This window comes from Rhinatrema bivittatum, chromosome 6 (genome assembly GCF_901001135.1).
Source record: "Rhinatrema bivittatum chromosome 6, aRhiBiv1.1, whole genome shotgun sequence".
Classification (NCBI taxonomy): Eukaryota; Metazoa; Chordata; class Amphibia; order Gymnophiona; family Rhinatrematidae; genus Rhinatrema; species Rhinatrema bivittatum.
The window spans coordinates 308,359,062-308,386,687 of record NC_042620.1 but is presented as its reverse complement, the minus strand read 5'-3'; the positions used below and the strand labels follow the sequence as shown (position 1 = coordinate 308,386,687).

General features: G+C 41.5%; 1 protein-coding gene across 1 annotated transcript in view; it reads left to right on the top strand.

Moving 5' to 3' along the window:
- LOC115094721 (exocyst complex component 1-like) overlaps positions 1-27,626 on the top strand; it is a 340,680-nt gene that overhangs the window by 164,353 nt on the left and 148,701 nt on the right. Inside the window, exon 11 of the mRNA XM_029607978.1 lies at positions 16,447-16,568. Coding sequence (XP_029463838.1) covers positions 16,447-16,568 — 122 coding nt within the window. The remainder of the gene's footprint in view (positions 1-16,446; positions 16,569-27,626) is intronic.

The following is a 27,626-nucleotide window of genomic DNA, read 5'->3' as shown; positions in this document are numbered from 1 at the left end:
CTTAACCAGGGTGGAACCAGACTGCTGGCACTAACCTTTAAAAAGGAGATAGAGCAGCTTTTAAACTAGAACAAAGGGGAAAGCCGACAGTCGCTCATCAGTGCATGATTTGGAGGGAGGTATCTTCAAAGGATACTAATGATGCATTAGAATTAGGGCATCCCGACAATGAGGTTCCAATAATAAGAAAAGTAGTCCAAGTGCCTGTAACTAAAAACTCACCTGAGATCCAAGATGGCGTCGGTGCAGCAGGTTGTGTGAGAGTAAGCTCCCGACACTTTCAAAGAATTTCCTCTAAAAATGCCGCATACAAAGAGGAAAGGCAGGGTCAGGGTAGAGACCCCGACGACCCTGGCCTCTGAATCCTCACAACCCTTAATCGGGAGTTTCTTTTCACTGACTAGCGCAAGTACCCCGGGAGAAGTGCCCGATGTCGGCGTCGATGCAGAGCAAGCACTGACGCTACAGGGCCTAAACATCTCATTGAGCCCCGGGGCTCCCTTGAAGCCCTTACCTCCTTCACTCGCTCCAACCCCGGATTTGGATCTGAGAGCCCGACCACAGATGCCGGAATTGTCAGACCCCATCGAGGGAAATCCAAGGGTAGTAGAAGCGGGTATGAAAGTTGGGGGAGAAGGAACTCCCCAGACCTCGATACCGGAGGAGATTAAGGACCGGGCGCCGGCCTCGAGTGAGAGGCAAGAGCGTCGCTCGAAGGAAACAGTGAGTTCAAATATTATTTCAAGCGAATCACATAGGCCTATAACATTGGAAAATATTTGGGCAGTCCTATTGGAATTAAAACTTTCTGTTGAGAGCTTGAATACTACAATTCTAGAAACACAGAACCGTATTTCTCAAATAGACCCTGTTGTGACTGATCATAAAGAAAAACTGCAAAGTTTGGAAAATCGAGTAACACAGGTGGAAAAGGTTCAAGTGGGGTTGATACGTGGAGAAACGGCAAATGCACGAAAAATTGAGACCTTAGAAAATCAAGCCAGATACAATAATTTAAGAATACTCAACTTCCCAAATGTGAAGTTAATATCCTCTTACGAGTTATATAAGAAATATCTAACAGAGGTTTTGACGCTAACATCAGAGGAGATACCAACTATTGTTAAGATTTTCTTTGTTATGCAAGGGAAGTCAGAGAATGAAGCCCGAGATAAAAGTGACTCACAGCAACAACAGGAGTTGAATAATATTACAGCCTTCTTAGAACAAAGTATGTCTGAACAAGTTGAACACCGAGGGAATCTGTGTGTGAAGTTTGCACATTCCGCAGAAAGAGACAAGATTTTAAAATTGTCTCTTAGAAATAGAAACAAGCTATTCCTGGGACAAAACTTATGGACATACCCTGATATAACAAAATCTACACAATTACGCAGAAAGAAATTTCTTCAATTGTCACAAGAGGCAAAAACCCTTGGGGCACAAATTATGATATACTACCCCAGTAAATGTGTAGTTAAGTATCAGAATGATAGGTTTATGTTTTTAGAGCCACTTGAATTACGAAGATTCCTTGATACTAAATTACCTGATCACTAAAACCTTGTCTAGGGATATAGAAGAGCGCTATGTAACCTACTGATTTCCTTCTGGTTTTTGTTTCATGTTGTTGCTCAATTAGTTATTCTCTTGGATCCCCAATTACTTTATAACGGGAGTTATTCTTTACTCTTTATTTTGTATATCAAGCTGTACAATGAGATCATGTTACCTGAAAGTTTCTACTTCAATGGTGTTATATTACTGCATTGTACAACAATGGTATTACCTGGATATGTTCTACATATACCCAATCTATGACAAGCTGATATTGCTGTCTAAGTTTGTTTAAACTGCATTAAAAAATAAATAAAAAAATAAAAAATAAAAACTCACCTGAGCTAAAAAATTCTAACTTATCCCTCTCAATTAAAAAGCAGACTAAAAATACAAACAAAAAACAAACTTTGAAATGTTTGTATGCTAATGCCAGAAGTCTAAGAAGTAAGATGGGAGAATTAGAATGTACAGCAGTGAATGATGACATAGACTTAATTGGCATCTCAGAGACATGGTGAAAGGAGGACAACCAATGGGACAGTGCTATACCGGGGTACAAATGATATCGCAATGACAGAGAGGTACAAAACAAAATGTAGATTGTAAGCCCCCTGGGGATACTGAAATACCTACAGTACCTGAATGTAAACCGATGTGATATCTCAGATCGAATGTCGGTATATAAAAAAAAAAAAAAGAGGAGCACCCGGGAGGCGGTGTGGCGCTTTATGTCCAGAATGGCATAGAGTCCAATAGGATAAACATCCTGCATGAGACTAAATGCACAATTGAATCTTTATGGGTAGAAATCCCATGTGTGTCGGGGAAGACTATAGTGATAGGAGTATACTACCGTCTACCTGGTCAAGATGGTGAGACTGACAGTGAAATGCTAAGAGAAATTAGGGAAGCTAACCAAATTGGTAGTGCGGTAATAATGGGAGACTTCAATTACCCCAATATTGACTGGGTAAATGTATCATCAGGACACGCTAGAGAGATAAAGTTCCTGGATGGAATAAATTATAGCTTTATGGAGCAATTGGTTCAGGAACCGATAAAAGAGGGAGCAATTTTAGATCTAATTCTCAGTGGAGCACAGGATTTGGTGAGAGAGGTAACGGTGGTGGGGCATCTTGGCAATAGTGATCATAATATGATCAAATTTGAATTAATGACTGGAAGGGGGACAGAAAGCAAATTCATGGCTCTCATGCTAAACCTTCAAAAGGGAAACTTTGATAAATTGAGAAAAATTGTTAGGAAAAAACTGAAAGGAGCAGCTACAAAAGTAAAAGTGTGCAAGAGGTGTGGTCATTGTTAAAAAATACCATCCTAGAATCACAGTCCAGATGTATTCCCACATTAAGAAAGGTGGAAAGAAGGCAAAACGATTACCAGCATGGTTAAAAGGGGAGGAGAAAGAAGCTATTTTAGTCAAAAGATCTTCATTCAAAAATTGGAAGAAAGATCCAACAGAAGAAAATAAGATAAAGCATAAACATTGGCAAGTTAAATGTAAGACATTGATAAGACAGGTTGAGAGAATTTGAAAAGAAATTTGCCGTAGAGGCAAAAACTCACAGTAAAAACTTTTTAAAATATATCCGAAGCAGAAAACTGTGAGGGAGTCAGTTGGACCATTAGATGATCGAGGAGTTAAAGGGGCACTTAGAGAAGATAAGGCCTTTGTGTAAAGATTAAATGATTTCTTTGCCTCGGTGTTTACTGAAGAGAATGTTGGGGAGTTACCAGTACTGGAGAAGGTTTTCATGGGTAATGATTCAGATGGACTGAACCAAATCACGGTGAACCTAGAAGATGTGGTAGACCTGATTGACAAATTGAAGAGTAGTAAATCACCTGGACCGGATGGTATACACCCCAGAGTTCTGAAGGAACTAAAAAATGAAATTTCAGACCTATTAGAAAAATTTGTAACCTATCATTAAAATCATCCATTGTACCTGAAGACTGGAGGATAGCAAATGTAACCCCAATATTTAGAAAGGGCTCCAGGGGCGACCTGGGAAACTACAGACCGGTTAGCCTGACTTCAGTGCCAGGAAAAATAGTGGAAAGTGTTCTAAACATCAAAATCACAGAACATATAGAAAGACATGGTTTAATGGAACAAAGTCAGCATGGCTTTACCAAAGTCAAGTCTTGCCTCACAAATCTGCTTCACTTTTTTGAAGGAGTTAATAAACATGTGGATAAAGGTGAACTGGTAGATGTAGTGTACTTGGATTTTCAGAAGGCGTTTGACAAAGTTCCTCATGAGAGGCTTCTAGGAAAAGTAAAAAGTCATGGGATAGGTGGCGATGTGCTTTCGTGGATTACAAACTGGCTAAAAGACAGGAAACAGAGAGTAGGATTAAATGGACAATTTTCTCAGTGGAAGGGAGTGGGCAGTGGAGTGCCTCAGGGATCTGTATTGGGACCCTTACTTTTCAATATATTTATAAATGATCTGGAAAGAAATACGACAAGTGAGATTATCAAATTTGCAGATGATACAACATTGTTCAGAGTAGTTAAATCACAAGCAGATTGTGATAAATTGCAGGAAGACCTTCTGAGATTGGAAAATTGGGCATCCAAATGGCAGATAAAATTTAATGTGGATAAGTGCATGGTGATGCATATAGGGAAAAATAACCCATTCTATAATTACACAATGTTAGGTTCCATAATAGGTGCTACAACCCAAGAAAGAGATCTAGGCAATATGGTGGATAACACATTGAAATCGTCGGTTCAGTGTGCTGCGGCAGTCAAAAAAGCATATAGTATGTTGGGAATTATTAGAAAGGGAATGGTGAATAAAACGGAAAATGTCATAATGCCTCTGTATCGCTCCATGGTAAGACCGCACCTTGAATACTGTGTACAATTCTAGTCGCCGAATCTCAAAAAAGATATAATTGAGATGGAGACGGTACTGAGAAGAGCTACCAAAATGATAAGGGGAATGGAACAGCTCCCCTATGAGGAAAGACTAAAGAGGTTAGGACTTTTCGGCATGGAGAAGAAATGGATGAGGGGGGATATGATAGAGGTGTTTAAAATCATGAGAGGTCTAGAACGGGTAGATGTGAATCGGTTATTTACTCTTTCAGATAATAGAAAGACTAGGGGGCACTCCATGAAGTTAGTGTGTGGCACATTTAAAATTAATCGGAGAAAGTTCTTTTTCACTCAACGCACAATTAAACTCTGGAATTTCTTGCCAGAGGATGTGATTAGTGCAGTAGTATAGCTGTGTTTGAAAAAGGATTGGATAAGTTCTTGGAGGAGAAGTCCATTACCTGCTATTAATTGAGTTGACTTAGAAAATAGCCACTGCTATTACTAGCAATGGTAACATGGAATAAACTTAGTTTTTGGGTACTTGCCAGGTTCTTATGGCCTGGATTGGCCACTGTTGGAAACAGGATGCTGGGCTTGATGGACCCATGGTCTGACCCAGTATGGCATGTTATTATGTTCTTAACCAATCATTTGGGATTACATCAGGACATCCTCCCGTTATTAGTAACGGGACTCTGTACTGATTAATACTCTGGTTTCTGGTTCCTAATTAAGGACCGAAATTCCAGATACATTCGCTGATTTGCTAAACATGAGATTCAGCAATTTCAAGTCCACCTTGATACCTGGCGACAGGTCTCGACATTTTCTTGTATAGCACACAAAAATGCGGGTACGACTTTTACCGCTCACATTCCCGTGGGAGATTACATGATATCCTGATTACGTCAGCCTCGCCAGTTGGACACCTCCTGGTCTCTCAACTTGCCGGATATCAGAGCGGCCACCCCACTTTGTACCAAGGTTCAGGGTACAGTCCCCCAGATGCTTCAAAGCGCAGAGGGAAATGGGTAGGTGGGGGAGTTTTAATCTCACTATTCTTCTTTCAACAGAAAGTAGTTAGTCTCCGCCCATGCTAGACCTCAGAAATATCAACTTTCTTCGGAAGAGACCGGTAAAATGATGTCTCTCATCACCATGCTTCCATATTACAATAAGTAGATTGCCTCTAATCTTTCTATGTGCTTCATGGTGAGTCAACAATATTACAATCCCAAGCTCTGCCGGTTGTACCAGCTTCGGCAACTGGGGTATTTCATTAAATCTCTATCGGTGATTGCTGTTTCTCTACGGAGTACAACATCATTCACGCTTTTCCTTGCATGGACAGCTGCATAACCACAGTCAATCCAAGCAAGGAGCTCTAACTTCTTCATGACTCACTATAAATCTACTACCTGGGATTGCTGTCACTGCCATAAATCCCTTATAGAACACTTCTGGACACCACAGTCACAACGACCTTCCTGTCCAGCAACCGCGCAGACATTCTAACAAATTCCTATATGTCCCTGTGCACATATTCCATAACTTCAGCCCCTCAATTTTTTCAATGTCGGGCCATGGGGTTTTTTCACTATGCACTTTCCTCATAGATCCAAAATTGCTATGGGTTAGGTTCAGTGAAATTTCATTCTCAGTGGGTCTAAGCTGTTCAACCGCTTTCGTCCCTCATCCATATTGCAGATCTAGAACCAAGACCTAGTCTGGTCCTGCTAATGCTCGCATTTACTCAAGGTTGTAAAGTTTGACCTAATCTCAACCCAATATGTGTCTATTCCACTCCAGACACAGTTTCACATGAACTTCCTGGAGCTTGTAGCCATGAGTTATGCCCTTATGCCTTCCAATTCTGCTTCTGCAACAAATCTTTGTGCATACAGACAGACAGCATAGGTACAATGTGCTTTTCCAACACACAAGCATGCACAACCTCTTAGCTGCTCTGCTAGGAAGCTACGCAGCTCTACCCTTGGCCCTTGCTCGCTCTATGCATCCTCTGGCCACTTATCTAACAGACTTACTGAATGCACTAACAGACCTTCTCCATATATGTTTCCATCCTCTCGAATGGTCTCTGACTACATGTGTTGCGAGAGAAATCTTCTTGCGCCGAGGTCAACCGAACTTTCCCTCTGCGTCCGCCTCGAACCATACGGTACACGGATTCTCCTCCCTACACATGTTTCCAATGCATTCCCATAGGCGCCTTTGTTCCATCAAGGCTCTCTTATATGTGTCTCTTCCGCTGCCTCTCATAGCCAGCACTCTTCTAATGCTGAAACGGGATGGGTTTCACTGTTCCTCAGACCCATGTCCTGGTCGAGACCAGTATGCTTCCCATACTTCTCGGTATATCACACCAGTAACCAATTCGCCTTCTCACAAGTCAGTCTCATATCATAGACTCACTGATGTTCTCAGGTACTGGTAGCGTCACAAAAACCCTTCCACACCCAAATCCTACCATTCAAAATGGCATGATTTACAACATGATGCTTACAAAAGGGTTTTACCCCTTTTCTTTATTCTACACCACTCTTTTTTCTTACTCCCTCGGATTCTGCTCCCCAGACATCCTTCACATGGGTGCACTTCGGTTCCAATCGGAATACCACTTGGAAGTGGGGATACCTGATTAACGGTCAACCCCTTCTGAGTCAGCTTGCCATGGATTATCCACTGATCAAGCCACCTCTGCTTTCACTAGTTACGGAATGGGACATGTAATTCGTGCTTACAAGACTCGTACATTCTCCGTTCGAGCCTTTCCATTCCTCTCACTTAACAGTCTGCCATGGGGAACTCTTTCCCTCATAGACATCACTTCTACCACCAGGATCAGTGAGTTACACATCTTGTTACATACTCACCCGACCCTGCGTTCCTCCATGAATGAGTGGTTTTACGTTTTCAACTTCATATCTTTCTTAAGGTAGACGTTGCATCTCACCTTACTCAGAATATACTCAGCCCACTTTCCCAACACCTCTCTCTCACCAAAGCGAGAGGGTTTTTTCAATTCCTTGGACTATAATAGTGCACTTGCATTCTATCTAGACCACACTACACTCCATAGGAATTCCACTAACTCTTTCCTTCTGTGGCAAGAGCCAAGTTGCGAGTTCCAGTGGGCAAACAGACCTATTCCTCCTAATTGATGGTCTGTATCTCTTTTTCTTACCAAGCAAGCATTTCACTACAACATTGTATGTAATCACACTCTGTTGCGTCCGTCCCAGCCTCCATAGCATACCTTCGGCCGCTGCTGCTGGTACATATTTATCAGGCTGCGACCTGGAGCTCTCTCCATACCTTCACAGCCATTATTGCTTAAATACGACTGGCCGGCATGCTCCATGTTTGGCCAGTCAGTCTACTCCTATTCTTTTCGGTTTCACTAACCAACATCCTTCCACCAACCCATTAAGGGTTTCAGGATGCCCTCTGTTCCAAATTCCACCCCTATCATTGCGCCTTTTGCGCATCTTGGGTGCATTTAGTGAACTCTCGGGATTCCTCATCTCGGTACTCACCCATATGTGAGGACTACCATCCTGCTTGTCCTGTGAGAAAGCAAATGTTGCTTACCTGTAACAGGTGTTCTCACAGGACAGCAGGATGTTAGTCCTCACAAAACCCACCCGCCACCCCACAGAGTTGGGTCTGTATACGTTTTTACTTTTATTTTAGTTTCGCTTGTGCTTTTTGCTATAAGACGAGATTGAGGGAGACACCTGAGCATGCTCAGTGCACTTAGTATGCCAGTGTCAGTCAAAGCTTTATAGAAACTTTGACCGAAAGGTTTTTCATACAGGGCTCCATCCTGTGATGTCACCCATATGTGAGGACTAACATCCTGCTGTCCTGTGAGAACACCTGTTACAGGTAAGCAACATTTGCTTTATCCATAGTTTTAATTTTTGGATGCTGATTGATGTGTCTGCTGTTTTGAAATATTTTATTGGTGTTTGAGAAATTTAAAACATTAGTTTTTAATTATTGGATCTTCCATTCACCAGCTGTTTTGAAATATTATTTGTATTAGTATGTTTATACTATTATGATTAATGTATTTATTCTATTTCTTGATTTTAATGTTTAATGTCTGAGAATTGGTGATTTCTGTTTTTCCATTCAGTTTTTCCTGCATGTTTCTATTTATATTTTATGATTTCTTGTTCCTGTATTTGGTGAGGGTCTCCCTGTGTTCTGCATGTGTGTTGTGAAGGGATTTTATGCTAATGTGTAGGAATCTATAGCAGCTTGGTTTCTTCTATTTTCCTAATAGGAGATGTATTGGTGTTTTAGGGCCTGGTGTAGGGTTGTTACTTTTTTAAGTTCTGTCAGTTAGTGCTGTTATGGTGTGGGAGGTTTATTATACTGTAATTGTAATTTTCTCATGGTTTTCTTAGGGTCAAACCACACCTAACATGCATTACAGTAGCCCTAATGCCATATGGGTTCCAAATGTTTTTTTTCTGTAGGATTTTCTGGTTGGCACCAAAGAAGTGCATGCAAATACTTATGATATTTTTTTTACCTCAGAAATCTGCCCTTTTAATGTTATTTTTTCATGCAAAATCTATTATAAATGCATAATTTTTAACGATGTACGTGGAGAGAGCAGGAGGCAGAGTTGCAAGGGTATAAGATTTGCTTATTGCACCTAATAGTCTTGTACCAGCAATGGGTTCTGGGAGAGGGGGTGAAGACCCAGAGGGTAGAGGGTGACAATTTTTAAAGTTTAGGTTGCTGGAAGGAGCTGGGCTTTTTTTGGCAGGCCCGAGACAGAATGAATGAAGTGTGGTGGGGTGGGGGGCAGCAGAAAAGCTAGCACCGGCCCTGTAAGGACTGCCATTTTGCTTGCCCTTGGCGAAAGTAGAGTTGCTTACCTGTAACAGATGTTCTTCATGAACAGCAGGATGGTCGGTCCTCACTAAACCCACCCACCTCTCCATAGAGTTATTTTCTCTAAAATGTATTTTCATTCTTTGCTGAAAAAGAGACTCTTAATTGATACATGGTACAGTAATATGCCGTGGGCGTGCCCAGTGAGTTCTAGAAACTTTGACATAGTTTTTCCATGCCAGCCTCCATCGGATGATGTTTCCCATATATGAGGACTGACATTCTGCTTTCTTTGGAGAACACCTGTTTTATTTATTTATTTATGTATTTTATTAAACATGTTTTGTATACCGTATATTCGGTTTTGCCATCATAACGGTTTACAGGACAAAAATATAAGGAGAGTAACATTAGAATTTTAAAATAGAATTTCATAGATCACGTTGTGTAACATTGGGGGATGTAATTTTTATATAGGAAAGTTTTATATAGGAAACAGTTCTTAGATCTTTCATGGGTTGATAGGTTGGTGTCTCTGTTTTCTTGGAGTTGTCTGGTTGGAAGTCTGTTGGTGTTGCTAGTTAAGTTCATCTGAGAAGGTTCTGGTAAAAATCCAGGTTTTTAAGTCTTTTTTGAATGTTTTGGTGTCAAATTGAGTTCTTAGATTGTGGGGTAAAGAGTTCCATAGAGATGGGCTGGCAATGGATATAGCTCTCTCTCTCGGGTTGATACTAGATGCGTGATTTTTGCGTGAGGAATTTTAAGGAGGCCTTTATTCATTGAACGAAGGTTTCTTTTTGGAGCATGTGGTTCAATGTGTTCAGTTAGCCAGTAGTTATGTTGTTCTGTGATTATTTTGTGGAGGATTGATAAAACTTTGTATTCTATTCTGTATTTAATTGGGAGCCAGTGCAAGGATATGAGAGTAGGTGTAATGTATTCTTGTTTCTTGGTTCCTGAAACAATCCTGGCAGCTGCGTTCTGTAGTATTTGGAATGGACGGATGGTGGTAAAATGGAGGCCAAGGAGTAGGGCATTGCAGTAGTCTAGGTTTGTAAATAGTAGTAGTTGCAGGAGTGTTCTAAAATCATTTTGTGTGAGGAAGGGTTTGAGACGTCTGAGAGTCAGTAATTTGTGATAACCTTCTTTGATTTTATTTGTTATATGGGTTTTGAAGGATAATTCTTTGTCAATTGTAATTCCAAGGTTTCTAGCATGGTCAACAGGAGAGATTATTGTTTCTGGGTTTTCTGTTTTGAGTGGTTGTCTGGGTGAGTCATTGATTTTTTTGGCAAGGATGATTAATTCAGTTTTCTTGATGTTATGAGTTTAGGTTGGAGAGACATTGCTTGATTTTTGAGAGATAGGATGTTATTTTCTTGTAGGTTTCTTCGAGGGTATTTTGAATTGGGACTAATATTTGAATGTCATCAGTGTAAAGGAAATGGGTCAATCCCAGGTGATCCAGTTTGTGACAAATAGGTAGGAGATAGATGTTAAAAAGTGTTGCTGATAGTGCAGAACCTTGTGGGACTCCTGTATTTAGGTTTACTTTATTTGATAGGTTGTTGTTGAATATTACTTGAAAACTTCTTTGAGATAAATAGGAGGTGAACCATTTTAGAATAGTGCCTGATATTCCTATTTCAAAAAGTCTGTCAAGTAAAATGGAATGGTTGACTGTGTCAAAGGCAGCTGACAAATCCAGGAGTATTAAAATGTAACTTAGTCCTTTGTCGAATCCTCGGAGAACTGTGTTATTAAGTGAAAGGAGTAATGTTTCCGTGCTTAAGTTTTTTTCTGAAACCAAATTGTGCGGGGTGAAGTATGTTGTTCCTTTCTAAGTATTCTGATAGTTGGGTGTGGACAATTTTTTCTATGATTTTTGCGAAGAAAGGTAGATTAGATATGGGTCTATAGTTTTGGATGTTTTCCGGATCTAGGTTGTTCTTTTTTATTAATGGTTTGATGATTGCAGATTTTAAGCATTCAGGATATATCCCTTCAGTGAGGGAGAGGATGACTATGTCCGTTAATGATTTTATTATTGAGTTGTCAAGTAGTTTAATAGTTTGTATGGGGATGCTGTCAATGGGGTAATTTGCTGGATTCATTTTTCTGATTATTTTTGGATTTCAAGTGATGAAGCAAAATCAAATTCATTCCAGGTTGTTGTTATTTCCACAGGTGGTATAGGAGATTGGGTGTGTGAAGTATTGTTGATGTTAGAGTTGTTTATTAGTTTTCTGATTTTTTTCAGTAAAATATTCTGCAAAGTCGTTGCTTTTGCTTGTGTTTAGAGGAGTTCTTATTTCATTAGGTGATTTGATGAGGTTTTTTACTATGGTGAAAAGCATTCTGGGGTTCTGTTGGATTTGATCATTTTGGTCGAATAGAATTCTTTCTTGTATTATGGATAGGTTTTTTGTAATTTGCTAACTGGGATCGGTATGCTTTGAGTGATGAAGAGGTTTTATTCTTGCGCCAGAATCTTTCTTTTTTCCTGAGTTCTCATTTAGCTGATTTTATGGTGTCATTGTACCATATGGTGTCATTGTACCATTGATTGTTATATTTAGGATTCTTTAATATTTTTATGATTGGGTTTGTTCTATCAGCTATGGATTTGGTAATTTTTATCCATGATGTTGTAGCTGTTTCAGTGTTTGTAAGATCAATATTTTTTAGTTCCTCTTGGAGATTTTGTTGCAGTGTTTCGCTATCAAAGGGAGGGCGATATGAAATTTTTTTTTGTAGTTTTTTGTTGTGGTGGGTATATTGTTCTGAGTAAGGGTGGTAAGGATGAGGTAGTGGTCTGACCATGGGATTTCGGTGATTTTTATGTGGTGTGAGTTCCAGATGTTGGTATTAATGAAAATTAGGTCAAGAGTGTGTCCTGCTTTGTGTGTTGATCCATTGACTATTTGTTCTACTCCCATTGTTGCAAGAGCATCTGTGATTGTTTCGCATGTGTTTGATAGAGGATGTGTGTCTATGTGTAAGTTAAAGTCACCAAGGATAATTGATTTATTGAGGGTTAGGTTGACAATCATGAATTCAATAAATGGGGAGCAATTTCATTCAAATGTTGCGGGAGGACAGTATACTAGACAGATTTGTAGTTTTGAAGAGTCAAATAGAGCTATTTCGAAAGGGGAGCATGACTTAGCTGTGGTAAGTTTCATTTGTAAGCTTTTCTTGATAATTAGCATTAGACGACCACCTTTTTTTCTTGGTCTGGGGATTGTGAATAATTTGTATGAAGGGTCTTCTATTTGGTTAATTAAGACATTGTCAGAGTCTTTTATCCATGTTTAAGTGATAGCTATGAAATCTGGTTTGTTATCAAAGAATATGTCTGAGATGATTGGCATTTTTTAAACTATTGATTGAGTGTTAATAAGGATGAAAGATAGGAATATGCATGTGGAGAATCTCTTTAGATTCCTGTATGTTGAATTTGAGGGATTGAACTTACTTGCCTTCTTGTGAATCCTGTTTTTTTCATTTGAAGGTTTTTTTGGAGGAGGAAGCTTGGTGGTTTCCATTTTGGTTACCCAGAAGGTTGTGATAAGGTGTATTGATAGTAGGAATTTCTGGTTTGTGAAATACTAAGGTCTGCACTAAGGGGTGCACAAAGGGGAGTGCCCCTTTGTCGCGCTCCTTAGGCGTGCGATGCCTAGGTATCACTCTTCTTTTGAAATGTGAGATTCAGGTGAGGGTGAGTGCCGGTGCTGATGAATTCGGTGGGGGCAGGGCTCCAAATCGAGGGTTTGTTGGGGCTCCTGCCCTTCTCACTTCCTTTCTTTTCCTTTCCTTTCTTTTCCTTTCTTTTCCTTTCCCTTCTTTTTTAATTTAGAAGGGGTCGGGCGCCTGCCGCTGAGCTCTATGCGGTGCAGTCGTTGTTAGAAGAGCGACTCCTGCTGGTTGAGGGTGAGCACTGGTGCAGATGACGTTGGTGGGGGCGGGGCTCCCAATTGGGGGTTTGTTGGGGCTCCTGCCCTTCTCACTTCCTTTCTTTTCCTTTCCTTTTTTGTTTTCCCTTTTAATTTAGAAGGGGTCGGGCGCCTGCCGCTGAGCTCTATGCGGTGCAGTCGCCGTTAGAAGAGCGACTCCTGCTGGTTGAGGGTGAGCACTGGTGCAGATGATGTTGGTGGGGGCGGGGCTCCCGATTGGGGGTTTGTTGGGGCTCCTGCCCTTCTCACTTCCTTTCTTTTCCTTTCCTTTCTTTTGTTTTCCCTTCTTTTTTAATTTAGAAGGGGTCAGGCGCCTGCCGCTGAGCTCTATGCGGTGCATTCGCTGTTAGAAGAACGACTCCTGCTGGTTGAGGGTGAGCACCAGTGCTGATAATGTTGGTGGGGGCGGGGCTCCCAATCGGGGGGGTGTTGGGGGTCCTGCCCTTCTCACTTCCTTTCTTTTACGGATAAGCAGTTCTCCTTTCCATAAAATAGTGGGTATGTCACCTGAGAAACTTTCAAGAAATATCTGATGAAGGTGCTGAAAATCACAGCTGAGGCTATCCTCCTAATGAATAAAAGTAACTTTTTGTCTGGAAGGAAATAAGGAAGGGTAAATCAGGATGAGCTAGAAGTGCTTAATTAACAACAGATAGACTTGATTTGACCTCCTAGGCAAGAAATACTGGAAAGAGCATCTTGTCTAGAGTCCTATGTCCTATGAGGAGGACTTGAATATGACTAGGCACCTTTATTTTCACAATTCTCACACATTATTTTTGGGCCAAAGGATCTGAATTTCTCTACCTTGCTAAAATAATGTAAGAAAGGAAAAAGTTTTATCTTGATAGGTGCTGAGAGACTAGAGCTGTTGGAGCTACTTTTCTTCTGTAATCCTTGTAAATATTTGGTTACAGTGGGATGAATTATGTTTTGTGCCTGAAAAATTAAAATATTTTCTGAGTGCTAAGAACATTGATGGGACTAGTCTAGCTGTGGATGAGGTTTAAAAAGCATTACAATCTTTATGTATTCTCCAGGCCATGCCTTTCTGTTATGTTTGATAAAACGTCTTACTTATATTTTCCCCCTCTTGTTTTCCTGAAGTCCTCCATTTTATTGAAGTCTAATGGAAGTCACTATGTCATGTAACTATTTGCCTTTATTATTATGTTATTTTTTTTGGCTATGTATTATGGATTTATTGGTGAGATTAATTTTTGCCAGTAAGGTTGCTTGTGAAGATACTTGAAACTTAATAAATTGGACACTGTGACCAGTTAAGGATTTTTAATTCCAATCTAAGTTGGGAAAAACATACCATTAAATCTGACTCATCAGATCATCAGCAGTGGCTCCAGAAATTTTTCTATGGGGAGGCATAGAAGGGTACAGTGAATTTCAGGGTGAGTAAGCACCAAGTACCTTTTCTTTCAACCAATCAAAGTGGTTCAGCCAGATTGGAAAGACAACTGGCAGTGGGGGTAGGGAGGGCAAGCTTCTTGTCTTGGTGGGGGGAGCCTTGTCCCCTCCCCCTCTCTGGAATCACCCCTGCAGGTCATCAGTATCTATCCCTGCTGCAAGTTCTGTAATTTATGACCCTCTCTGAAACTTGGTCTTAATTAAAGCAAGAATAACGCAAGATTCCCGAGGCTGGACAGTAAGAAGCTATGAATTGGTCCTGATGACCTTACATTGCTTTTTTTATGTCTATTAATCTTTTTGTTTCAGAAAGTCTGTGTGCTTTGTATGAGAAAATGAGAGATGGGGGAAATGCCTGAAACACTATATATAGTTCATATAGTTGTCCTTCTAAAACCTGATCAAGATTTATTCTTGCCTAGCTCATATAGACACTTTCATTGTTGAACCTTTATATAAAAATCTTTGCAAAAGTGTTAGCCAATAAATTGAATGATTTGCTATTATCTATAATTTCTCCAGGATAAGTGGAATTTATTAAGGGGTGGAAATCCGGTATCCATGTTCGCAGATTGCTAGTATTCTTTGGAGAACTGTCATGTTTGTTCCATGTAAACTGCCACACGGCAGTAGTTATTACCGTTTAACTGTGAACCGGAGTGATATGTATTGTATACAGGAACTCCCGGTATATAAATTCCATAAATAAATAATGGGGAAAAAGTCAAGATCCAATTCTTATAAGCTTTGATACAGAAAAGGTTTTGATAGGGTCTTGGGTTTTTTTTTTTCTTTTTGAGGCAACACAATATAAATTTGGGTTTCATGGTTTAATATCTCATTACATCAAGGTTTTGTATTCTAATCCAGCTGCAAGGATCTGCACCAATGATACTTTGTCAAACCCATTTGCATTACATAGAGACACAAGACAAGGGTGCCCATTATCCTTATTACTGTTTATTCTATCCATGGAGCCACTGGTTTATAAGACGGAAACCTGGTTGAAAATGTCTAATGCTGATGCTGTGGCTATACGCTTAAAAGCTCTCCTCTTTAAGGACAATATTCTTATTTATTTTTTTATTTATATTTCACTTTTCAGTGCTTCAAACCAGATTGCATTCTGGTACTGGAGGTATTTCCCTATCCCCAGTGGGCTTGCAGTTTAACACCTTGATGCACTAAGCCACAATGTTTTTTTCGCAGGAGGGTCCCACTATTGTGGCGAGGAGGTGCCGCTACTGTAGTGGAGCCTCTCCCCCAAAAAAGCATCACAGCTGAATGGCTCATTCTTTTGTCTTGCAACCAAACACGATGGGACAAAAGAACGCGGTGAGTAATCCTTTAACCCGATGGCAGGCCCAATCTCACAGGACCATCATCGCCTTAAAGGGTCACGGCCCAAAAAATAAAGTTGCATTCAAACAGGGAGGTAGAGCAGGGGTCAGTGCTGACCACCCTGATACCCCCAAAATGTTAAATAAAAAAAGGACTGCATGGCAACAGTTAAAACAAAAAATGTGGCTCTAACTCTCTGCTGCCATACTTCCACCTTCCAAGTGATAGAGCCCCCCCCCCAAAAAAGTAAAAAAAAATAGATACCAGGGCCAGCCACCTCATTTCCCCCCATCCCTGACCCCTGTCCTGCATCCCCCACAAGCAGTGAATCAAATGGGTGCCCAGTACTGTATCACTTCCTGTGTTAGAGAATGACTCTGGCTTTGATAAGAAAAAGAGGCTTTACAGATACATTAACTGTATCTACTGCATTCTTTTCCAGGTTTTCAAGAAGGTTTAGACAAGCTCAGCAGTTCTACATCCAGTCTCCACAAGCACTACCTCAGGCTGTCCGAGAACACAGATGAGAAACTGGAAGTATTAGACCAAAGAAATATTGCCAAGGTAAAAAGCACACTCGAGATCCAATCCTTAGGGCACAGAAATCTGAAGCATTTTGTTCTCTTTCCTTTTCCATAGGAATTAATAAACTGAGAGTAGGGCATGGACAGGGCCGTCTTTAATAGAGGGCCAATAGGGGTGACCAGCCTGGGCCGTACACTTTGGGGACCCTGGCCCATCAACCAGCACATGGAGACAAAGACTAACAGGTTTATTGATGACACCTCCTTAGAGGCTCCCATGCTGACCTCAGTCTGCCAGTTTTCTCTGATTCCAGTAGATGGTAGGTTAAAATCCTGTGCTGTAAGTTGAGGCTTCGATAGGTGAAGAAGATTAAAAAAAAAAAAGAGCTGGGAATCTCCTGAGGTGGAAGCATTGGGCTTCTTCCTTGGTTGACTGCAGCCCTGGTGTTGCGTTCGGCAGTTCGCAGGCTAAACCCATGAACAGCCTCCCTCACCTCTCGGGCTGGGCCCCCGATGCAGCGACACTCCACCCATGCTCTTTGCAGCAGGATGCCACTCTCCTTCATGCTAACATGCCGTTGGCTCACCTCGCAGCAAGACACTGCCGACTTCCTTCTGCCGTGTTCCTTAGGCGTGAGCACACCCGATGCTGCTAAATTTAAAGGGCCTGAGGTGGGAAAAGCCCCACGGTGCTCCCTGATGACCTCACTCAGTCAGGCCTATAAAAGGCCTTATTGATCTCTTATTGCCTCAGCAACAGGTGCCCATACTCCAGAAGTAGAATGTGTTGTTTCCAGTGTCCTTGCCTTCAGTTCTTCAGTTCCAGCACATTTGTCTTCAGTTCATCAGCTTCTTCCTTGTTGCCCACCTTTTCTTCTCCTTGCTTTCCTGCCCTTCCTATTCATCCCTCCTTTTCTTTCAGAGATATCTGGTTGACCTTGGCCTACTCCCTGAAACTTGATCACTGCCTGCCACTGACCTCCATCTGCTTCAACCCAGCTACCCTATGACAACCAACTCCACCATTATCAGCACAGACTCCCACCTAAGACATGCCATCCTTGGCACCCATGGGCTCAATCTGAGGGGAACGAGGGCTGGTATAGATGAAGATCCAGTTGGGGCTCTGCCTTGCCCAGGTTCACCTGCTGATGGGTGGAACCTGCAGGGCTCCTCCTTGCAGGTTGCACCAATCCTGCCTTGGCACCAGGGTCCACTAATGCAACAGGTTGCTGAAGCCATGGATTCAGCGGACGAAGTCTTTGCAGCTATTCCAGGTCTTGCTCACAGGCTTTACAATCAGCAACAAACCTTGGAGCTTCTGGCTGCATCCATTGATCGGCTATCTATCCGCCTGAATGCTTTGACAAATCCTGTGGCGACATCCCCACCTGCTCCAATGCTGCCACCTATCATACCCTCTACTTGTCCAATACTACAATTACCAGCTGCACCCCATATGCCATGACCCCAAGTGATGTCAAGGATTTCTAAATCAGTGTCACATGCACTTTCAACTGCAAGCACTATTATTCACCAATGACCAGACGAAAACCACCCTTATACTAGCTCTACTGGTTATCTCAGCCTTAGCCTGGGCATCGCCCCTTTGACAATGGGACTATCCCCTCCTTTTCCACCTACAATAGTTCACTGAGTAGTTCAGAATAGTCTTTGAGGAGCCGGGTCACACCGTCACCATGGTGTATGACCAGCTCCACCTCTGCCAAGGCTCCAGAACCCTGGCGGAGTATGCCATAGGCTTTTGAACTCTGGCAAGTGAGATAAACAGGCGAGAAGACAGCTTGATCACAATATTACTCAGACTCTTGCCTAAGATTAAAGATGAACTCACTGCCCGAGACCTGCCTATTTCTCTAGAGGAGCTCATAACCCTAACTGGAAAAATTGACTGGTGGCTACAACAGAAGACTCAAAAGGCCTGTCCAACATGAAGTAGTTTTGCACTGGCAGCCTGGTTTCAGAACCCACGCTCATCCTGGCTGCTGATCCTTCAACCTCGCCTCTTCCCGAAGAGCTCATGCAATTGTGGCATTCCTATTAGCCTCAGAGGAGAGACTTCACTGCAGGCAGCAGGACATTTGCCTATACTGTGCTGGTCAGGGTCACCTTTTGGCCCAATGTCTTCTGAGGTCAGGAAACCTTAATGCCTAGGGTCTTGCAGGGAGAGGACCCTATGCATTCCATTTCCTCAACTACGATTTTCGAGACTCTGGAATTGGATTCCATACGCTTCACTATGCAGGCTTTTATGGATTCTGGCTCTTGGGGGAACTTTACCTTGAAGTAACTCATCAAGCAACTTCTAATTCCCACAATCCAGAAGAACTCACCATTAATAATCACTTCTATTTACAGATACCCTCTTCCAGGCCAAATTACTCTGACTATGCTATCTGTGACCTTACGCACCAGTTTCCTACATCTGGAAAATCTTAACTTGCATTTAATCTCCAGGGCTATTCATCACATTATCTTGGGGCCTCCCTTCAACTCGCCCAATGTGGCCATGGCTGCAAAGGTTCCTGCTTGGAACCTGTAGAACTTTCTCATCCTGTACCATGGCTACTTTACTTCACAATCTTTCCCACACTACACAGACTATCTAGATGTCTTTTCAAAGAAAAAGGCTGAAATTTTGCCCCACACCACCTCTATGACTACGGCATTGATCTCATTCCAGGGCCCAAACCTTGGCATGGACATATTTATCCCCTACCACCTCCCAAGACTCTGGCCATATCCAAGTACATTCAGGAAAATTTGGAATGTGGATTTATTTGTCCCTTTTCTTCTCCGGCAGGCTCCAGGCTCCTCTTCATTGCAAAGAAAGACGGTTTCCTCAGGCCGTACATAGACTACCATAATCTGAATACCTTCACTAAGAAGGACCGGTAACCAATGCCATTACCTCTAATAACAGAACTTTTCGACTGCCTACGAGGTGCCAAAATATTTACAAACCTATACCTCAGGGGAGCATACAACCTTATTCGAATCAAGGCTGGTGACAAGTGGAAAACTGCATTTAACACTCGCAACAGACATTACGAATACTTAGGCATGCTCTTTAGGCTTTGCAATGCACCTGCGGTTTTCCAGAATATGGTCAATGAGATCTTATCTGACCTTCTCTCCACCTGTGTGGTCGTAAATTTAGACAACATTTTGATACTCTCCCAAATATTGAGCTCCCAACAGCAACATGTCTGCAACATCCTACAATGACTGGAAGAGAAAAATCTCTACGCCAGGTTGGAAAAATGCCGTTTTGAAAAAGAGAAACTTCCCTTTTTGGGATACATAGTTTCTCTTGATGTATGTCTTATGGATTCTGCCAAGGTAAAGCTATCCAGGACTGGACCTATCCTGAATAAGCTCAGGGCACTACAAATATTTTTGGTATTTGCTAATTATTATCATCAATTTATCCCAAATTACTCATCCATGGAAGGTTCCCTTACTCCCCTTACCTGCAAGGGCGCCAACACCAAGGATTGGCCATCTGTGGCTATAGAGGCATTTCAGAAGCTAATGGATACCTTCACAGATGAGCTTTGCCTGTACCACCCAGATCCTATGTGACCCTTCATCTTAGAAGTCACTCCTTAGCCAGCGTACTTTGATCTTGTTCCTTCTTTTCTAAGAATTTTACTTCCAGTGAACATAATTGCAGTATTGGAGATCATGAGCTTTTAGCTGTCAAATTAGCTCTCAAGAAATGACATCACCTACTCGAATGTGCCCAACACCAGGTTATAATATACAAGGACCACAAGAAAGTTGAACATCTACATTAAGCTCAGCAGCTTAATGCATGACAGGCCCATTGGTCTTTGTTCTTCGCTCGCTTTGATTTTGAATTGCGGTATCACCCCGCACTCAAGAACCAACAGGAAGATGCCCTATCTCGCTCCTTCCAGACTGAGGAGGTTCCAGAACCTCCCAGGCATCATCGATACTGCTAAGGTACTCCGGTACTCCTGGCTACTACAGTGACCAGCCCTCCAGAGAAGACAGTTGTAATAATCTAGACTCCATGAGCAAATGTTGAAATGGGCTCATGACTCACGTCTTGCAGGTCATCCTGGGCAGGCACGAACGTTTGAACTGCTTCAGTGACACTACTGGTTGCCCCAAACGAAGCAAGATGTTAAGGTCTATGTGTTGACACAACATAAATATTCCCAGTCGTATTTCAATTAATTAATCATACCTAAATGTTCTTCCACCACTTTTGATGTTGTGATAGTCCCCAGATTACATTATGTGTTTGGGCTAAGGTCTATGTTGATTCATGCCCCACTTGCGCACAGCAAAAAAGTGCAGCATGGCCAAACCTGGGAGCTGTTACAGCCATTGCCAGCCCCATTAAATAAATCTCAAGCTACTATTGCTTAATAATCAATAGCAGTTTATGGATTTTAACTCTAGGAACTTATCCAAACTTTTTAAAACCCGGCTACACTAACTGCTGTAACCGCATCCTCTGGCAATGAATTCCAGAGCTTAACTCTGCGCTGAGTGAAAAAGAATTTACTTCAATTTGTTTTAAATGAGCTACTTGTTAACCTCATGGAGTGCCCCCTAGTCCTTCCATTACCTGAGAGAGAAAATAACCAGTTTACATTAACTTGTTCAAGTCCTTTGATTTTGTAGACCTCTATCATATCTCCTTCAATTGTCTCTTCTCCAAACTGAACAGACCTAACTTCCTTAGCCTTACCTCATAGGGCAGCCATTCCATGCCACATCATTTTGGTCACCCTTCTCTGCACTTTCTCCAGTGCAACCATATCTTTTTTGAAATGCGGCGACCAGATTGCATACAGTATTCAAGATGCAGTCTGACCATGGAGCGATACAGAAGCATGATGACATCCATCATTTTATTTGCCATTCCCTTCTTAATAATTCCTAACATTCTGTTTGCTTTTTTGATCGCCACAGCATACTGAGCTGATGATTTGAATGTATTATCCACTATGGCACCTAGATCTCTTTCTTGGGTGGTAACTCCTAAGGTAGAACCTAACATTGTATAACTACAGCAAGGGTTATTTTTCCATTATGTATCACTTTGCACTTGTCCACATTAAATTTAATCTGCCATTTGGAAGCTCATCTCCCAGTCTCCCAAGATTCTCCTGCAATTTATCACAATCCGCTTCAGATATAACTACTCTGCATAATTATTTGTCATCTGCACATTTGATCACCTCACTTATCGTACACCTTTCCAAACCATTTATAAATGTATTAAAAAGTAGGGATGTGCAGAGCAAAAGTTTAAGTTCATATGTCCATATGTCCAAAGGGGGTCCCATTTGCGGTCAATATGGACATAAACAGAATTCAATGAGTTGAGTATATGTCCATATGTGCAAATAAAAATTTAAACCCCTCACCCTCCTTAATCCCCCCCCCCCCAAGACTTACCACAACTCCCTGGTGGTCCAGCGGGGTCAGGACGCCATTTCTGACCAACTTTGCAAGGAGCATGTGACGTCGGCGTCACGTCGGAGTGACGCGGCGTCACGTGATTCCCCGCGGGTTCGCGCCGGAACGCTCGTTCGGCCCAAAAGGAACTTTTGGCCAGCTTGGGGGGGCCTCCTGACACCCCCCAAGCTGGCCAAAAGTTCCTTTTGGGCCGAACGAGGGTGCCGGAGGGAACTCGCGGGGAATCACGTGACGCCGCGTCACTGCGTCGTGGCGCCGACGTCACGTGATTCCCCGCGGGGACGCTTCTGGGATCCTCAGTTCGGCCCAAAAGGAACTTTTGGCCAGCTTGGGGGGGCCTCCTGACACCCCCAAGCTGGCCAAAAGTTCCTTTTGGGTCGAACGAGGATCCCGGAAGCGACCCCGCGGGGAATCACGTGACGTCGGCGTGACACGGCGTCACGTGATTACCCGCGAGTTCCCTCCGGCACCCTCGTTCGGCCCAAAAGGAACTTTTGGCCAGCTTGGGGGGGCCTCCTGACCCCCCCAAGCTGGCCAAAAGTTCCTTTTGGGCCGAACGAGCGTTCCGGCGCGAACCCGCAGGGGAATCACGTGACGCCGCGTCACTCCGACGTGGCGCCGACGTCACGTGCTCCTCGGAAAGGCTTTCAGAAATGGCGTCCTCACTCCTCGCTGGATCACCAGGGAGTTGTGGTAAGTCTTTGGGGGGGGGATTAAGGAAGGTGAGGGGTTTAAATTTTTATTTTGGATCAACAATCGCGATTTCCAACTTATTCAACATAGCTATGTTGAATAAGTTGGAAATCCGATCGTTTATGTCTTATCACTTTTTTAAGTTAAAAAAAAAAAAAAGTAGCGTTTTACATTTATGTTCAATACGAATGCACACCCCTATTAAAAAGTACCTGTCCAAGTACAGATCTCTGAAGCACTCCACTGTTTACCTTTTTCACTGTGAGAACAGAGCATTTAATCCTACGCTCTGTTTCCTGTCTTTTAACCAGCTTGCAATCCACAAAAAGGACACCGACACCTATCCCATGAATTTTACTTTTCTTAGAAGCCTCTCATTTGGGACTTTGTTGAACACCTTCTGAAAACCCAAATACACAACATCTACTGGTTCACCTTTGTCCATATGTTTATTCACCCGTTCAAAAAAATGTAGGAGATTTGTGAGACAAGACTTTACTTGGGTAAATCCATGTTTGCTGTGTCCCTTCAAACAATGTCTATCTAAATGTTTTGTGATTTTATTCTTTATAACAGTTTCCACAATTTTTCCCAGCACTAGTCAGGCTCACTGGTCCATAGTTTCTTGGATCACCCCTGGATTCCTTTTTAAATATTGGGGTTACATTGGCTATCTTCCAATCTTCGGGTACAATGGATGATTTTAATGATAGGTTACAAATTAACTGAAAATAGTTCTGAAATTTCATTTTTTAGTTCTTTCAGAACGCTGGGGTATATGCCATCTGGTCCAGATGATTTACTACTCTTCAGTAAATCTAGCCTACCACATCTTCCAGGTTCACCATGATTTGGTTCAGTTCATCTGAATCATCAGCCTTGAAAACCATCTCCGAAATGGGTATCTCCCCAACATTCCCTTCAGTAAACACTGAAGCAAAGAAATTGTTTAATCTTTCCATGATGGCCTTATCTTCCCTAAGTGCCGCTTTAACCCCTCGATCATCTAATAGTCCAACCAATTCCTTCGCAGGCTTTCTGCTTTGGAGTTTTGTTATTTTCTCTATGGCCAACTCCTTTTCAAATTCTCTCTTAGCCTGTCTTACCAATGTCTTACATTTAACTTGCCAATGCTTCTGCTTAACTTTATTTTCTTCTGATGGATCCTTCTTCCAATTTTTGAATGAAGATCTTTTGGCTAAAATAGCCTTTTTCACCTTACTTTTTAGCCATGCTGGCAATCACTTGAATTTCCTTCCACCTTTCTTTATATGAGGAATACAAATGGACTGTGCTTCTAGGATGATATTTTTTAACAATGTCCATGCCTGTTGGACAATTTTTACCTTTGTAGCTGCTCCTTTCAATTTTGTTTTAACTATTTTTTGAACTTTTTTGTTCTTTGTACTTTTCCAGCTTTCAGTTACAGTGTAAACCGGTATGATGTCTTGTTACTAATGTCGGTATATAAAAATTTCAAATAATAAATAAATATATTCCTCATTTTATCAAAATTTCCCTTTTGAAAGTTTAATGCTACAGCTATGGATTTACTTACTGTCACCCTTCCAGTCCTTAATTCAAATTTGATCATATTATAATCACTGTTGCCAAGTGGCCCCACCACCGTTACCTCTCTCACCAAATCCTTTGCTCCACTGAGAATTAGATCTAAAATTGCTCCCTCTCTTGTCGGTTCCTGAACCAATTGCTCCATAAAACTGTCATTTATTCCATCTAGTAACTTTATCTCTCTAGCATGACCTGATGTCTCACTTACCCAGTCAATATTGGGGTAATTGAAATATTCAAAAAACAAAAAGGGAACTCAAAATGTATAAATATAGTAGCCTACAAGAAGATGTCAGCAAGCCAGACGTTCTGCAAATATAAACCAACTGGTCTTTTCAATCATTCACCTTCTTTTACTTTATTTTGCACAAAAAATGTTATACATATTTTTTTTCTTAAAATGAACAAGTCCAGTTTTAAACTTTTTTTAAGGAGTAATAGCTCAGTCCATCAGAGAAGGATTATCGTATATATATATATATATATATATATATATATATATATATATATATTCCAAAAAACCACCTGCTTTTGAAAACTACACAACACGGCTGATGTTTCACATCCGATATGCTTCATCAGGGGCTCTCTGATAGTTTTTTCTAAGAACAAGACTGTAGTGATTATCAACTAAACTTGGCTGTAACCTAAAAATATAATTTCAAATATTTAGAATCCATGAATAAAGAATATAAAATACACAAAAGTACTTATCTTTGTGAGTAGCTACCATTTTCAAGCTGGGCGAAAGCACCTCTGCCTCTTTCTCAAACCAGAAAGGAACCGAAGCCGACACAGGTGTCTCTTTAAATACATCAGTGAACATCGACGTAAAACAATGATGACACTGCAAAATGAAGAATTGCTGTCAAAAAACAGTTCTTTCAAAATTATTTGTCCAAGCTATTTTTCTGAAGCATTAAGACAATATTGTATAACAAACTGTAATCATATTACAGCTTCTGAACAATCTCTATCCTAAAAAAAACTTGTAGATTTAAATCAGAATTTAAGCCATCTGGATGTACAGTTCTCAGCCTGTAGATCCAACGTTGTTGAAGTGTCAATAACTGCAATTCATGATTCCCTCCTCGCCAGTGATCTGCAGTCTGGTCAATCTCACAGAAAGATAGATCCTCAAATTGATGGTTGAACTCTACACTATGTGAAACCAGCGCTTCATCTATCCGGGATTGTCAGATGTTAAAATGGTGTTCAATCATGCGGGTTTTCAATACAAGTTTTGTCTTTCCAACATATAAAAGATCACATGGACATTTAATCAAATAAACAACCATTGTAGATAAACATGTGGAGTTAAATTTGAAGCGGATGGTGAAGCCTGATCATACTTCCCCAAAAGGTTCCCCAGTTCCTTACAAAACTGAATCCCTCTTCCTTGCATCATTGTCTCATCCACGCATTGAGAGTCTGGAGTTCTGCTTGCCTCTAGGACCTGCACATGGAACAAGGAACGTTTAGAGAAAGGTACATGGGAAGTTCTGGATTTCAGCTTTCTACCTAAGAGCCGAAATCTGGCTTCCAAAACCTCCCTCCCACATTTTCCTATGTTATTGGTGCCATATGTACCATGACAGCCGGCTCCTCCCCAGAACTGTGTAAAATCCTATCTAGGTTATACATGAGGTCCGCCACCTTCGCCCCAAGTAGGCAGGTTGCCAGGCAATCTTCACACCCACCAGCCACCCAGCTGTCTACATTCCTAATAATTGAATCACCAGCTATGACCACAACCTAACCCTTCTCTCCTGGGCAGTAGCCAGGGAAGACACATCCTTGGTGCAAGAGGACAGTGCACCACCTGGAGAGCAGGTACTTGCTACAAAATCATTTCCTGCTGTAGCAGGTTGATGCTTTCTGATCATGAGACCTTCCTCTTCTAAGACAGCACCAGGGCTGCCAGACTGGAGTTGGGACTTAAATACAATGTCCCTGAAGGTCTTGCTATATACCTCTCTGTCTGCCTCATCTCCTCCAGGTCTGCCACTCTAGCTTCCAGAGATCGGATTTGTTCTCTGAGAGACAGGAGCTCCTTGCATCGGATGCACATGTAGAATTTCTCACCGGTGGGTAAAAAATCATACATGTGACACTTGATGCAGAAGACTGAGACGGCCCCCTCTTGCTGCTGGACTGCTTCTTTCATCTTAAATTTGTTCAGCTCCTAGTTATGTTTTAGGTTGCTATGGGTGTAGGACTATGTACAATTAGGATCCTTTAAATGTATTAGTGTATTCACTATATATCTGGTAGTGACCTACAAGGGAATAATTAAACTCTTGATATGGTGTAGGGAATTTCTGAATTTAAGTTAAAAGGCTGATTATTTTTTTAATTTTTATTTTATGTCTATTTATGTATTTATTTTTTATGTGAAATTGTGTCACCTGCCTATAAATTTATTTTTATTTATTTATTTGTCAGTTTTTATATACCATTGTTTGGAGCAAGCCTTCACAACGGTTTCCAGTGATAACAAGAGGTTACATCAAACAGAGTAAAAAACTGGTTACATTATAACAGGAAAATAGGGGGGTTGCCTTAAACAGATGATTAGAGGGAAGATTAACTATGTACATTATATTAGAATATTTACATGGAATTGCATTGAAATGGGGTGATAAGGGAATTAGGAGTTGGGGCATTATAGGAAGGTAAAATATGGGTGGACAAGCTTGGGGTGGTTGGGAGAGGGGTGGGAGGGTTGGGAAATACAAACACACAAACTTCTGTTTCTTGCCTGCCTTTCTGACTACCTATTTAATACCAAACACACAAGCTTCTGTTTTTTTTGCCTGCCTTTCTGACTACCTACTTAATACCAAGCACGCAAACCTCATTTTTTGCCTGCCTTTCTGACAACCTATTTAATATAAAACACACAAACTTCTGCTTTTTGCCTGCCTTTCTGACTACCTATTTAATACAAAATGCAAAAACTTCTGTTTTATGCCTGCCTTTATGACTATGTATTGGCGCTCTCTCTATAAGATGTTTGGTAACACCCTTGACTACACAAGAGCCTATCCTTCTCAAAGGAATGGACAAGCAGAACATATTAATCATACTTTCCAAACCTTCCTCCACTCATACATTAATGAATGCCAGGATAACTGGTCTGCTCTTGAGTCAAATTCTTTCATAATGTTACATTCAGTGTGTCTTGAACTAGTAGTGGGCCCTTGGGTCATGATGAGTGAAGTCTTCGCCCACAGGAAGGAGCCCTGTGGGCCCTTACCACAACAGGCAAGGTCTCAGCAGCGATGGACAACAGAGGAAACAACTTTATTATATAGCCAATAGTGATCCAAGGAGTGGATCAATAGAGTCA